At 38.7% G+C, this 14,415-nt stretch overlaps 1 protein-coding gene across 1 annotated transcript; it reads right to left on the reverse strand.

Annotated features, from left to right (window-relative positions):
• Positions 1 to 8,256: 8,256 nt before the first annotated feature.
• Positions 8,257 to 11,328, reverse strand: LOC103663729 (protocadherin beta-5). Its single transcript, XM_008691477.2, has one exon. The coding sequence runs from the start codon at positions 11,141 to 11,143 to the stop codon at positions 8,753 to 8,755; it is 2,391 nt and encodes a 796-aa protein (XP_008689699.1). The 5' UTR covers positions 11,144 to 11,328; the 3' UTR covers positions 8,257 to 8,752.
• Between the last annotated feature and the right edge of the window lie 3,087 nt (positions 11,329 to 14,415).

A 14,415-nucleotide genomic window follows, 5' to 3' on the forward strand; every position in this document is an offset into this window, starting at 1 on the left:
ACCCCGCTTCACAACGTCTTCATCTATACCTTCCCCTCCACTCTCCACTTCCCACTTTTGAATCTTTTCTTAAGTTAATGTTTACACAAATTGAAATGCACCAATCTTAACTGAATAAATGGATCCATCCATGTCACCCACAGCTCTTTCAAGATATAGAATATTTCCATCATTCATTGGGAATCTTCTTAGTCATGGTTTCCAGCTTAATTTCAATAATTAGGTGGCAAAACCTTGGTCTTCTCTGGACACAACATGGAAAGTGTAAACTGTAAGAAAACCACCATGCCCTAGGCTCATTATGTGCATGTATGCTTATGTAAAGTGACATCATTAAGAGTAATTTAACTGATTATTACCAGTAAGCTGAAATAATACTTTGATGAAACATTGTAAAGTGAATTAAACTTAATTTTATTTAGTTAGCTTATAATTATTACGTAGCTGATCAAGCTGGTTTCCATTTTTATGCTATAAATGTTTGTTTTCCTCTCATTCCATTATAAATTTTTAAAATTATTTAAGTTCTAAATGTGAGAATCCATCAAAATCCTAGAGGAGAACACATGAGAACCTCTTTGACCTCGGCTGCAACAACTTTTTCCTAGACATGTCTCCAAAGGTAAGGAAAACAAAAGCAAAAATGAACTATTGAGACTTCATCAAGATAAAAAGCTTTTGTACAGCAAAGGAAACAGGCAACAAAACCAAAAGACCTACAGAATGGGAGAAGATATTTGCAAAGTCTTATTGGATAAAGGGTTAGTATCCAAGATCTATAAGGAACTTATCAAACTCAACACCCCCAAAATAAATAATCTAATCAAGAAATGGGCAGAAGACACGAACAGACATTTCTCCAAGGAACACATACAAATGCTACCAGACACGTGAAAAAATGCTCAACATCCCTCAGCATAAGGGAAATACAGATCAAAATCACAATGAGATACCACCTCACACCAGTCAGAATGGCTAAAACTAACAAGTCAGGAAATAACAAATGTTGGTGAAGATGTGAAGAAAGGAGAACCCTCTTACACTGCTGGTGGGAATGCAAGCTGGTGCAGCCACTCTGGAAAACAGTATGGAGGTTCCTCAAAAAGTTGAAAATAGAGCTACCCTACAACCCAGCAATTGCTCTACTAGGTATTTACCCAAAGGATACAAACAGTGATCCGAAGGGGCACCTGCACCCCAATGTTTATAGCAACAATGTCCACAATAGCCAAACTATGGAAAGAACCCAGATGTCCATCAACAAATGAATGGATGTGGATAAAGAAAATGTAGAATATATATATATATATATATAATGCAATATTACTCAGGCATCAAAAATGAAATCTCACCATTTGCATTGACATGAATGGAACTAGACGGTATTAAGTCAAATCAGAGAAAGACAATTTTTATATGATTTCACTCATATGTGGAATTTAAGAAATAAAACAGGATCATAGGGGAAGGGAGGGGAAAATAAGATAAATCAGAGAGGGAGACAAACCATATGAGACTTTTAACTATAGGAAACAAACTGAGGGTTGCTGGAGGGGAGATGGGTGAGGGATGGGGTAACTGGGTGATGGGCATTAAGGAGGGAACATGATGTAATGAGCACTGGGTGTTACAGGCAACTGATGAATCACTGAACTCTACCTCTGAAACTAATAATACACTATATGTATAATACACTAATTGAATTTAAATAAAATTTAAAAAAACAGAAAATTAAAAAATAAAAATTCTTCAAGTTAACTAAAACTGAGAGACAAAGACTAACCTTTCTTCCAAATCTTCTTTTTGTTATGAATCTCTTAAAAATCTTATTTAATTTAGCTATATCCAAGGAAAAACAATAATTCAGGGCAAAGATGGAAATATGTAAGCAATCACTTAAAGAACTCTCTGAATTGATGGGAGAAATGATGCAGAAACGTTTGAAAATATAAAGGATTTTTAGGGGTTCTTGGGTGGCTCAGGCAGTTAAGCTTCCAACTCTCGATTTCAGCTCAGCTCATGATCTCAGGGTTGTGAGATCATTGAGCTCCGGGGCATGGCTCTGTGCTGGGCATGGAGCCTGCTTAAGATTTTCTCTCTCTGCCTTTCTCTCTGCCCCTTCCCCTCTAAAAACAAAAACAAACAAACAAACAAAAAAAAAAACAAAGAACTAGCTTTTTATTTCATTGATTTTCTCTCTTATTTTTATTTTGTATTTCAGTGGTTTCTTCTATTATTTTTGTTATTTCCTTCCTCCTGCTTCTCCTGCTTGCTTTGGGTTTATTTTACTGTACTTCTTCTAGATTCTTGCGGTGGGAGATTAGACAATTGATTTGAGACTTTTCCTCTTTTCTAGAATGTATGCATTTTTATTGATGTCCCTCTCTGTACTGCTTTAGCTTTGTCTTACAAATTTTAATTTGTTGTCTTTTCATTTTCAATTCAGCTTGGTATATTTTTTATATCCCTTGAGACTTTGTCTTTGATCCAGGGATGACTTAGAAGTGTGTTGTTTAGTTCTCAAGTGTTTGAAGATTTTCCTGTTATTTTTATGTTGATTTTATAGTTTGATTCCTTTGTGATTGGAGAACACACATTGTACGATTTCAATTCTTGTAAATCGGTTGAAGTTTGTGTTATGGCCTTGTTTATGTAGTTTATCTTGTATATTTTCTGAAAGCATTTGTAAAGAATGTGTATTATAGTGTTTTGGGCTAGGAATTTCATAAATATGGATTAGATTCTGTTGGTTGATGGTGCTGTTTAGTTCTAAGTTCTTGCTGATTTTCTATCTAGTTGTTCTATCACTTGTTACGAGAGGGTGCTGAAATATCCAACTTTGATCATAGATCTACTTTTCCTTTCACATCTGTCAGTTTTTGCTTCACATAATTTGCAACTTTGTTACTTGGTGTATACATACTATATGTATGGAATACATAGGAATGCTTTGTCTTCTTTTATCATTATATAATTTCCTACTCTGTCACTTTCTTCCCCACTTTCTGGTCAACTCTTCCCTCTGAAGTCTACTTTATCCGATATTACTATGGTCACTCCTGATATATTTTTATTAACATTTGCATAATATATTTCCCATCTTTTTACATTCAATCTGCCTATTTCATTATATATGAAGTGAAGTTTCTTGTAAGCAGCATACAGTTGGACATTTTTAACCCATTCTATTAATCTCTTTGCTTTAATTGATGTGTTTATAACCATTTACATGTAATGTGATAACTGATGTTAGAGCATAAGCCTAACATTTTTTTTGTTGTTTTCTATTTGTTCTCTTTTTTTTTTCTTTTTTTTTTAAAGATTTTATTTATTTTTATTTATTTGACAGAGAGAGACAGGCAGTGAGAGAGGGAACCCAAGCCAGGGGAGTGGGAGAGGAAGAAGCAGGCTCCCAGCAGAGGAGCCCGATGTGGGGCTCGATCCCAGAACGCCGGGATCATGCCCTGAGCCGAAGGCAGACGCTTAACAACTGTACAATCCAGGTGCCCCATCTTTTTTTGTTTGTTTGTTTCTGTTTTCTTTTTCCTGCCTTCCTGCGGGTTATTAGAACATTTTTTAGAATTCCACTTTGATTTATCTATAGTGTTTTTTAGTGTATCACATTGTGTAGCTTTTACATTGGTTGCTCCATACATAACTTATTACAGTTTACTGGTATTGTCATTTTACCAGTTCAAGAGTAGGGTAGAAAACTTAACTCCCTTTATATCCCTTTGCCATCTGCATTTATAATCATCTTAAAAATTTCTTCTCTATATACTTAGAACTGTATCAGACATAATCAAATATAATTTGGGATTTAACCATCAAACATAATTTAGGAAACTCAAGAGAAGGAAAGTCTATCACGTTTACCCATATTTTTGTTTACTGTGTTTTTCTTCTTTACTGATGTTCCAAGATGCCTTTTTTTAAAAAGTAGGCTCCATGTCCAACATGGGGCTCGAACTTATAACCCTGAAATCAACAGTTGCATGCTCTCACTGAGTCCCAAGATTCCTTTCTTTTTAATTGATTCCTTTCCATTTGGAGAACTTCCATAAGCCACTCTTTAGGGTCGGTGTACAAATTCTCTTCCTGAAGGGTATTTTCACTAGATATAGGATTCTAGGTTAACATTTCTTTTCTCTCAGCACTTGAAAAATATGTGTCCTTCTTTCTGACCTCTATGGTTTTTGATGAGAAGTCTACTGTCATTCAAATTGTTATTGCTTTGTGAATAGTGTGTCATTTCTCTTTCTGCTTTCAAGATTTTTTCCTTGCCTTTAGTTTTCAGAAATTTGACTATGATGTCTTTTGGTGTGGATTACCAAATATGATGTCATGAGGCTTTCCCCCTATGTTTTCAGCATGTTGCTCCTCTGCTGTGAAGTTGCCAGGATCCCCCTGCTTCCTGTAGCAACAAATAACAACACTTCTCCTAGGGGAAGAAATAGAAATACTCAAAGTACAGTGAGGGACTCACTTTAAAAAGGGATGGAGAAGAAAAACCAAAAATGTAAAATAAAAGAGAAATATAAGAAACATAGAGAAATAATTGAGAATGTTCAATATCTGACAAACACGATTCTCAGAGGAAAAAACAGATAAAAATAGGAATACAGTTTTTAAGGAAATAATAGTAGAGATGAAATAATCCCAGATATGAAAAAGCATGAATTGTTAGAATATATAAGACATTAAATGACATACATAATACATATCAATGAAGTGTAAGAGAAAACTAAATGCATTTTCAGACATGGAGAGACAAGAGTTTATTTTTCATGTACCCTCTCAGGAACCCACTTGAGGATATACTGTAGCAAAGAGAGGGTTTTTTTAAAAAAGGAGATAAGTAATATATCAATGGACTTAACTAGGAGAGGTATGAAGTCAAGATGATAGTTTTGTCCACATTTAGAGATAATTTAGTCCATAAAGAAGCAGAAAGATAGAGGGCTTCAGGTAAGAAATACGGGAACCTGAATTATTGATTTAAAGATATTTGAGGATATGGTAAAGCCAACTGATGGAGTCTAAAATGGTGAATCTACTTGATCTTGATTCTAGGAACACTCTATTTTCAATGACACAGGAAACACAAGAATAGATCAAAGGAGCAGAAAACATAGTCCTTACCACTAAGTAATATGGCTCTGCAATGAACAATGTATTTTATTGTAGTTAAAAATATAACATAAAATTCACCATCATAACCATTTTTTGGTATACAGTTCAGCAGTGCTAAATATATTTACATTGTTGTGAAACAGATCTTAAGAACATTTTCGTTTTGCAAATCTGAAACTCTAAACCCATTAAACAAAACTCCCCTGTTCCTCCTCCCCCCATCCCTGGTAACCACCATTCTACTTTCTGTTTGTATGGATTTAACAATTTTTAAATACATGATTTAAGTGGAATCATACAGTATTTGCCTTTTTGTGACGATCTTATTTCACTTAGAATAATGCCCTCAAAGTTCATCCATGCTGTAGCATGTGATAGGCTTGCCTTCCTTTTTAAGGCTGAATAATATTCCATTCTTTACATATATATACACACACACCACATTTTGTTTATTCATTCATCCATATGTGGGTATTTGGGTTGCTTCCATCTCTTGCCAGTTGTGAATATGCTGCTATGAATATGGGTGCACAAATATCTCCTTGAGACCCTGCTTTCAATTCCTTTAGATATCCACTCTGGAATGAGATTTCTGGATTATATAGAAGTTCTCTTTTAAACTTTTTGAGGAGCCTCCATACTGTTTTTTTAGCAGTTGCACCATTTTACAATCTCACCAACAGTGCACAAAGGTACACGTTTCTCCACATCCTTGTGAACACTTGCTATTTCCTGGTTTTTGATAGCAGTCATCCTCGTGTGTGAGGTAATACCTCATTGTGGTTTGGATCTCCATTTCTCTGATGATTAGTGATGTTGAGCATTTTTTTCATATTTTTGTTGGTCATCTGCACATCATCTTTGGAGAAATGTCGATTCAAGTACTTTGTTCATTTTTTAGTGAGGTTACTTGATATTTTGCTGTTTCTGTTGGGTTGTAGGAATTCTTAAATGTTATGGACAATAACCTCTTATCAGACAAAAGATTTGCAAATATTTTCTCCCATTCAGTAGGTTGCCTTTTTACCATTGACTGTGTTCTTTGATGCATAAAACTTTTTAAGTTTGATGTAGTGTCATTCGTCTATTTTTGCCTTTGTTGCTTTGGTGTCATATCCAAGAAATCATCGCCAAATTCAATGTCATGAAGCTTTTCTCTTGTGCTTTCTTCTAGGAATTTTATAGTGCAATGAATATTTTGAGAAAGAGAAAATCAGCCTCTTATAAATAGGAACTGGCCTAGCACTCACAAATAGGCCATGATCTTCTCCTGTTGAATATAAACAACTTCACAGAATGACATCATGAAAGATCATTGTGATAAGATAGAACCATAATAAGACGATATCATGATCATGCTTGAGCAGAGACAAAAACAAGAACATTGTAAAAACAAACCAAAAAAATGACCAAAGTCCTCTGTCCTGGCTTATTATGAATGAATGCTGGCTTTTAAAAAAACAATTACAGCTTTAACCTCACTTTGTTCTTCTCACCTCCTAAATAAAATTCAATAAGAGACCCTATAAGAGAATTACTGCCATTCACTAAAAGCACCCAATACCAGGGCTACTTCCTTGAACCCTATGCAAAATCACCCAACACAAGCCCAAAACCTATAGCTCCTTTTTAAGGCACTATTACTAAGGTGACCCATGCTCTCCCAGGGTGTGCAGTCTCCCTCATTACAACAAGTCAATAAACCCAACTTTGTTCTGATACAGTGTGTTCCTGGTGATCTTTGGCTGCGGGGCATTCATAATTTATATGTCATTAAAGGTGAAGTTTTAATATTGGTTTTCAGAAAATGGATCTACAGACAAAAGGGGAAATTCTTGGCTATGGTTGTAGGGTAAAAAATATCATCAGCCTTGGCAAAAGTAAAAGTTAATTTGATAGAGGTCTGAAAGTTTAAGGGAGAAAGAGGTAAGAGAAAAAAATAAAAATTGTATTCTATTCTGTTATACAAGTAAATGCAAAGGAACTGTTGTTAGTAGAATAATCAATGAAAGGTTTCAGTTTGTGCAGGGAAGTATTGGAAAATAGTGACACGGCCAATGTGAAGGATGGATGAGAGAAGTTTTAAGTGTGCTAGGTACTAAAGAACAGCAGAAAATTGAGGAAATTATTTAGTTTATTTTAAAAAGTTACAAACACATTCTTTAGTAGAAAAGCAATGAATATAAAAAGAACTAGAAATAAAAGGTTTAAAAGTACTTTCCAATGGGATAAAATGAAAAACAAATAATACCAGGTGTTGGCAAAACTGTGGAGGACTGGTACACCCAGACCGTACTGACAGCAGTGTAAATTGGTTCCACCAGTTTGGAAAAAGTACATGTTTTCATGTACTTTGTAAATGAGCCGCAATTTCACTCCTAGGTATATGCCAACATAAAGGCACATACATGTTTGCCATAGGACATGTATGAGAATGTTCAAAGCAGTATTATTCAAACAGTCAAACCTTGCACCAACCCAAATATCCACCTACAGTAGGATGGGCAATAAATTGTGAAATAGTCACACAATGGAATACTATACAGCAATGAGAATAAAAAGCTAAAGTTAAAAGCAATATCATGGACAAATTTCATAAACATAATGTTCAGTGAAAGAAGCCCAACACAAAACAGTTCATACTCTACTATTCCATTGATATAAATTCAAAACAGGCAAAAACTAAAACATAGTATTGGCAATCAGGATATTTCTTATACTTGGGCTGGTAATGACTTTAAGAGGTAATTTGTGTGCCACCTGAAATGCTAGCAATGTTTCATTTCTTCATCAAGATACTGGTACCAAGTATGTTCACTTTCTGAAAACACATTGAGCCAATGTTAGGATTTGTTCCCTTTTCAAGTGTATAATTCAATAAAAAATGTTTGTTTAAAAAAAATGTTTGCCAGTATGGATCAGAGCTAGGAAAGAAGAGTAGAAGATTAAAACATAGAAGATAGAAAACATTACAAAGAGTAGACATAAAAAGCATTCACATATTTATTTGAGAGAGCGAGGAGGGGGGTGAGAAAGGGCAGAGGGAGAGAGAGAGAAAATTTCAAGCTGACTCCCTTGAGCCCAGAGCCCCACACAGGCAGATCCCCACCCTGAGATCAAGACCTGAGCCAAAATCATGAGTTAGACGCTTAACCCTCAGAGCAGGTGCCCAGAATATGGTTGCCTTTTGTCAGGTTTTCTCACATTTACATTTGTTATCATGTGCCTGTATTCCTTTGAAAACAAAATTATGCAAACACATTTTTATTTTTGCTATTTAGCATCAAAAAACACTTAGAGTGTGATGAAACAACGGACAGAATACAGAGGAAAACAATATTTGACTTCATTAAAATAGCTCACCCTGACAAATACCATCAGGAGCAAACATTTCAGAAAAATCAAGAGCATGCATAGATTTGGAGTGGCACTGGGTAAATAGATGCAACGACGCAGAATTTGGTTTTTCAAAACTAGACGAGATAAAGTTCAAAGGATAAATTAGCTACAAAAGGGAAATCATACCTGAGGGTAGGGTTTTTCTCCACGACGCTCTCACACTCGGTATTTGGGGAAATTAGAGATAAATGGCCAAACACACGACATTACGATCAGATCCCTAATTGAATCCAAAGCTATTCCGGAAGGTGGCGTTTCCCTCTATTTCTTCGACAGCGCCATGGGGCGGAAATTTGGGGATAATAGGCTTCAAGAACTTGAACTCACCGGCCCCAGGGCCTTCCCTCAGACACACCTCATACTGGTAGCTGTGGGACAGGGTCCCCGTGCCGCTGACGTCCACCAGGTGGCCCGCAAACGGGCCCTCGGGCACCGAGCAGCCGCCCCCCGACGCCGCCCGGCTCCGCCTGCACAGCCGCACCGCCACGAACACCAGCACCGACACCAGGAAGAGCGACGACACCGACGCCAAGGCGATGACCAAGTAGACGGTGAGCGGGTCGGCCCGGGCCTCGGCCGCCGCCACGTCCGGCAGCGGCAGGTAGGGCTGCGAGAAGCCGTCCACCAGCAGCACGTGCAGCGTGACGCTGGCCGACAGCGGCGGCTCGCCATTGTCCTTGACCAGCACCAGCAGCCTGTGCTTGACGGCGTCGCGCTCGCTCAGCAGCCGGGCCGTGCGCACCTCGCCGTTGTGCGCCCACACGCCGAACAGCCCGGGCTCCGTGGCCTTGAGCAGCTGGTACGACAGCCAGGCGTTCTGGCCCGAGTCGCCGTCCACCGCCACCACCTTGGTCACCAGGTAGCCCGCCTCGGCCGCCCTGGGCACCAGCTCGGTGCAGGGCGCCGAGCCGTTCTGCAGCGGGTACAGCACGAAGGGCGCGTTGTCGTTGGCGTCCACCACCAGCACGCGCACCAGCGCCTGGCTGCTGAGCGCGGGCGAGCCGCGGTCGGCCGCGCGCACGCCGAACTCGAACGCCTGCAGCGCCTCGTAATCCAGCGCCCTGAGCGCGAACAGCTGCCCGTTGTCCGCGTTGATGGACACCAGCGAGGCCAGGGGCAGGTGCGGGTCGTGGGGCGGCAGCAGCAGCGAGTAGGTGACCTGGGCGTTGGCGCCCGCGTCTCTGTCGGTGGCGCTCACGCTGCCGATGTGCAGGGCAGGGCTGTTGTTCTCGCGGACCCGCAGGGTGTAGGAGCTTTGGCTGAAGGCGGGGGCGTTGTCGTTGACGTCGGACACCGTCACGGTTAAGTTGTGCTGGGTTTTCAGCCTGGGGGTCCCCAGGTCGGTGACGGTGATGGTGATGTTGTACTCGGCCTGGCTCTCTCTGTCGAGTGGTCTCTCTGTAACTAGGGTGTAAAAGTTCTTGAATGTGGGTTTCAGGAGAAAGGGGAGATCGTTCTGGATGGAGCAAACCATCCTACCGTTGTCCCCGGAGTCTGGATCAGAAACACTGAAAACAGCCACTACGGTCTCTGGTGAGTTTTCTGGGGTAGAGCTTGCGAGCGTCGACATGGTAAGTTCAGGGGCGTTGTCGTTCACATCCACAACCTCTATAGCTACAGTGCATTTTCCTGAAAGGCCCCCGCCATCTGTGCCTGCAATTTCCACATTATAGTATCGAGTTGCCTCAAAATCCAATGCCTTTTTCAGACGTATTTCTCCTGTAATTTCATCTATTACAAATGGTTGAGTAACTTCATCGCCTTGGAATAGAGTGTAGACTACATTCCCGTATGTTCCTGAATCTAAATCTTGGGCAGAGACAGCGACAACTAAGGAGTTTAGGGGGCTGTTCTCGGGGACCTGTACCTCATAGAGGGACTGTAAAAACTGAGGGGCGTTATCATTGATGTCCACGACTTCAATGCGGACTGCAGCGGTGCCTGACCTGGGCGGAGTCCCACCATCCAGCGCCGTGAGGGTTAAACTGAGCTCAGACTGCTCCTCCCGATCCAGAGCTCTGTCCAGCATGAGCTCTGGGTATATTCTGCCATCTCCGCGATTACGGGTGACAACGTGAAAATGGGAGTTGGGGCTGATTGTGTAGTTCTGCACAGTGTTGATACCTACGTCCAAGTCCTGAGCTATTTTCAAAGGGAATACGGTCCCTGGCTGAACGATCTCTGGGATTTTTAGGAGCATTTCCTTGTCTAGGAACTCTGGGGAATGGTCATTTATATCCATAAGCTGCAGATCAGCCTGAAAAAACTGCACAGGGTTTTCCAGTAATAACTGGAAATATAGTACACAGGGATCTGTAGCCCCGCACAGCACCTCCCGGTCTAGTTTTTCATAAAGCAGCAAATTCCCGGTTTCTATATCCAGCTGCAAGACCTGTTTGTTTCCTTTGTAATGGATTCGCGCGCCCCGAGTTGGTAGCTCCCCCACCCTGAGCCCCAGGTCTTTTGCCAGGTTGGCCACAAAGGAGCCACTTTCTGTTTCTTCTGGCATGGAATACCTAATCGCATCAGAGCCAGCCTCCCACAAAAGCAACAATATAGCAAGAAAGATAACTTGCCTTTTCTGTGGCGTTTTTGCTAGCGCAGTCTCCATTGTTCAGATCCAATTCAAGAAGGTGCAGTTTCTTCAACTCTGTATACAATCAACCCAGATGATTTGGCTAAATAACCTCGATTTAGATATTTCTGACTGACTTGCCCTAGAATGATGTCCCCTCTGAAGATATCTGCCCCTAGATCTTACTAAAATGCTTCCTTCTTTTAGGAAGCCCTCCTCGTTCTGATTCCCAGCTTAATGGCGTCCGGGACAGCCACAGAGCCTTTCATTCATACTCCTAGCCTGCAGCGCCACCAGGCGTCCTTATTTACTATGGCATGTAGTATTTGCCATTTCATTCCAAATTATCACCGGTATACTATCAAAGTTCTCTTAATTAAGTCACAGAAGTGCGCCCGATCGTAACTCCAGTTCTTAGGCATTGGAAATTCTAAAGAAATATTTGTTGAGTTAACTTTCAGTGCAATAATACTTTTCAGAACAAACTAAATGATATATTAGTGTTCTTCATAAAATACATTTTGAGAAGAAACCTTCTCTTGTTGGGTTTCTTACTTGATTACATTCAAGAAATAAGTGACACCTGATGTTTACAAAAGTTTACCATTTTACAGAAGTTATTTTTATTTTGAAATATAACATATCAGAAAGGGTACAAGTGATAAGCGTACAACTCAATACATTTTCAGGAAGTGAACACACTCCTGTAAGTAGAAACTAAACTAAAACTAAAATGTTACCAAAACTGTAGAAGCTCCCTTCTGTTTTTGTTTGGTAATTACTCTTTCCCCTAAAGGTAAGCATGCTTCTTATATTTATTATCACAGATTTTTTTCTTTTTTTTTTTTTTGAACTTTTATACAAATGGACTTATGTAGTATTTCTCTTTTATGTTTGGCTTCTTTTACTCGACATTATGTTTTTAAAAATTCATCTGTTATGTATTGTCCTAATTTATTTTATTCTCGGTGCTTTATATTATTCTGTTGTATGACTGTACTACTATATATCTGTTCTCCAGTTGATGCACATTGGGGTTTTCCAGTTTGGGGATATTTTGGATAGTGCTGTTACCGACATTCTTGTTCTTGTCTTTTGGTTTCTATGTGACCATTTATGTTGAATATATTCCTAGGAGTTAGGCTTCTATGTGCAAAGATGTGCACATATATTTAGCTTTAACAGATATTGCAAAAGTTTACAAATGTGGTTTTACCGAAACCAGCAAAAAAAATGACAGTTCCAGTTGCTCCATGTCCTTGTCAACATTTGACACTGTCTTTTAATTTTAACCACTCTGATGGGTGTGTAGTGATACTATATTGTAACTTTAATTAGCATCTCCCTAATTAAATTGAGCACTTTTTTCACATGTTTAATGGCCATTAGGGTACATTCTTGTGAAGTGCTTGTCTTTTGTTTCTCTTTCTATTTATGGTATTTGATTTTTTTCCCCATCAATCATTAGAAGTTCCTTATATATCTGGAGTATAAATGCTTTTTCAGAAGTACGTATTGCAAATATCTTCTCCCACTCTATGGCTTGCATTTCACCTCTCTTCTGCTATCTTTGATGAACAAAACTTCTTACTGTTAGTCTAATTTATCAATATTTTTCATTTATGGTTAGGGCTTGTGTTCTCTTTAAATCTTTGCATATATCCCAAGATCATGAAAATATTCTTGTATATTTTTTAAATCAATTGCTTTACTAATTTCACATTTAGAGCAATAATCATCTTGAATTTGATTTTTTTCATGTGAATGAGGTTAGGGTTACATTATTTTTTCATAAAAATATCCAAATGACTTTGCACTATCTACTGAAAAGAAGATCCATTCCCTATTGTTTCTGAAGTGTCATTTTGTTGTAAGTTAGGTGACCATAGGTCTGTTCAAGACCCTTTTTTCAATTTTTCTCTTCATTTATCCTGCAATACCATATTGGCTTAATAACTATATCTTTATAATAGGCTTTATTATCTGATAGGTAAATCCTCCACTTTTGGGGGGCTTACTATTTATATATGACAAATACCCACATCCAAGATCCTTTCCAGAAGTTCTTTGAAACGACTTCGGCATTGGCCAGTTTGAGGATGGAGTCATCTGACTCACCCATTCTGGGAATGGCCCCGCAGATGGCATAGGTTTTAAACTGGCCATTGAACCTGCCTGTCATCTTCTCAACCTTGGCCACGTTCATCTGGGTGGATGTGTGGTCCTTGGCGCTGACGATGCGGTTGCTGGCGGAGCGTTTCCGCGGTACTTAGAGGTGCAGGAACCGTCAGGGGTGTGAGCACAGAAAGAAGTCCTCCACTTTTATTCTTTTTCTTCAAGATGGTTTTGGTTCTTATTATCCCTTTGTATTTCTATATAAATTTTAGATTTGGCTTGTCGATTTTCACAAAGAAATCTGCTGAAATTTTGTTTAGAATTGTATGCCATCTATAGATTGCTTGGGGAGAACTGCCATATTCCCAACATCGAGTCTTCCAATTATTGAAAATTATATATCCCTCTATTTTAGGTCTTTAATTTTTCTCAATATTTTATAGTTTTTCAGTATATAAGTCATACACACGTTGTTAGATTTGTTTCTAGATATTTGGTATTTTTTAAACTATTGTAAATGATACTCAAAATCTTAAATTTTATGATTTTTGTTGTTACCAGAAATACAATTTATATTTGTATGCTACTTTATATCCAGTGGAATTGCTAACTTAATTTATTAATCCTAATCATCAATAGATTCCTTATCACTTTTTATATCTAAAGCCATGTCATTTTTTAAAAAAGACATTCTTATTTCTCCCCTTTCAATCATTGTGCCTTTTATCTTTTCTTTGCCTTATTCCACTGGTTAGGATGTATGGTATAATACTGAAATGAAATAGTAAAGGCAGGCATCCTTGTCTCATTCTTGTTAACTAAGGGAAACTTCAATAATTTACCATTAAAGATAATTTTTCCTGTAGGTTTTATTTTTTTTATTATTATTTTTTAAAGATTTTATTTATTTATTCGACAGAGATAGAGGCAGCCAGCGAGAGAGGGAACACAAGCAGGGGGAGTGGGAGAGGAAGAAGCAGGCTCATAGCAGAAGAGCCTGATGTGGGGCTCGATCCCAGAACACCGGGATCACGCCCTGTAGGTTTTAAAATACAGTTGAATGTTCCCTTCTATTTTGAATTTGCTGAATACCATGAATGTGGGCTGAATTTTATCAAAGGACTTTTTCTGTATTCACTGAGATAATCATATTTTTCTTCATCTGTCCATGTAACTAATTATATTAATTTTCA

The sequence above is a fragment of the Ursus maritimus genome, unplaced genomic scaffold (genome assembly GCF_017311325.1).
Source record: "Ursus maritimus isolate PB19 unplaced genomic scaffold, ASM1731132v1 scaffold_5, whole genome shotgun sequence".
NCBI lineage: Eukaryota > Metazoa > Chordata > Mammalia > Carnivora > Ursidae > Ursus > Ursus maritimus.

Excerpts from the sequence above, each read along its gene's own strand:
- LOC103663729 (XM_008691477.2), bottom strand. The coding sequence starts at position 11,143 with ATGGAGACTGCGCTAGCAAAAACGCCACAGAAAAGGCAAGTTATCTTT.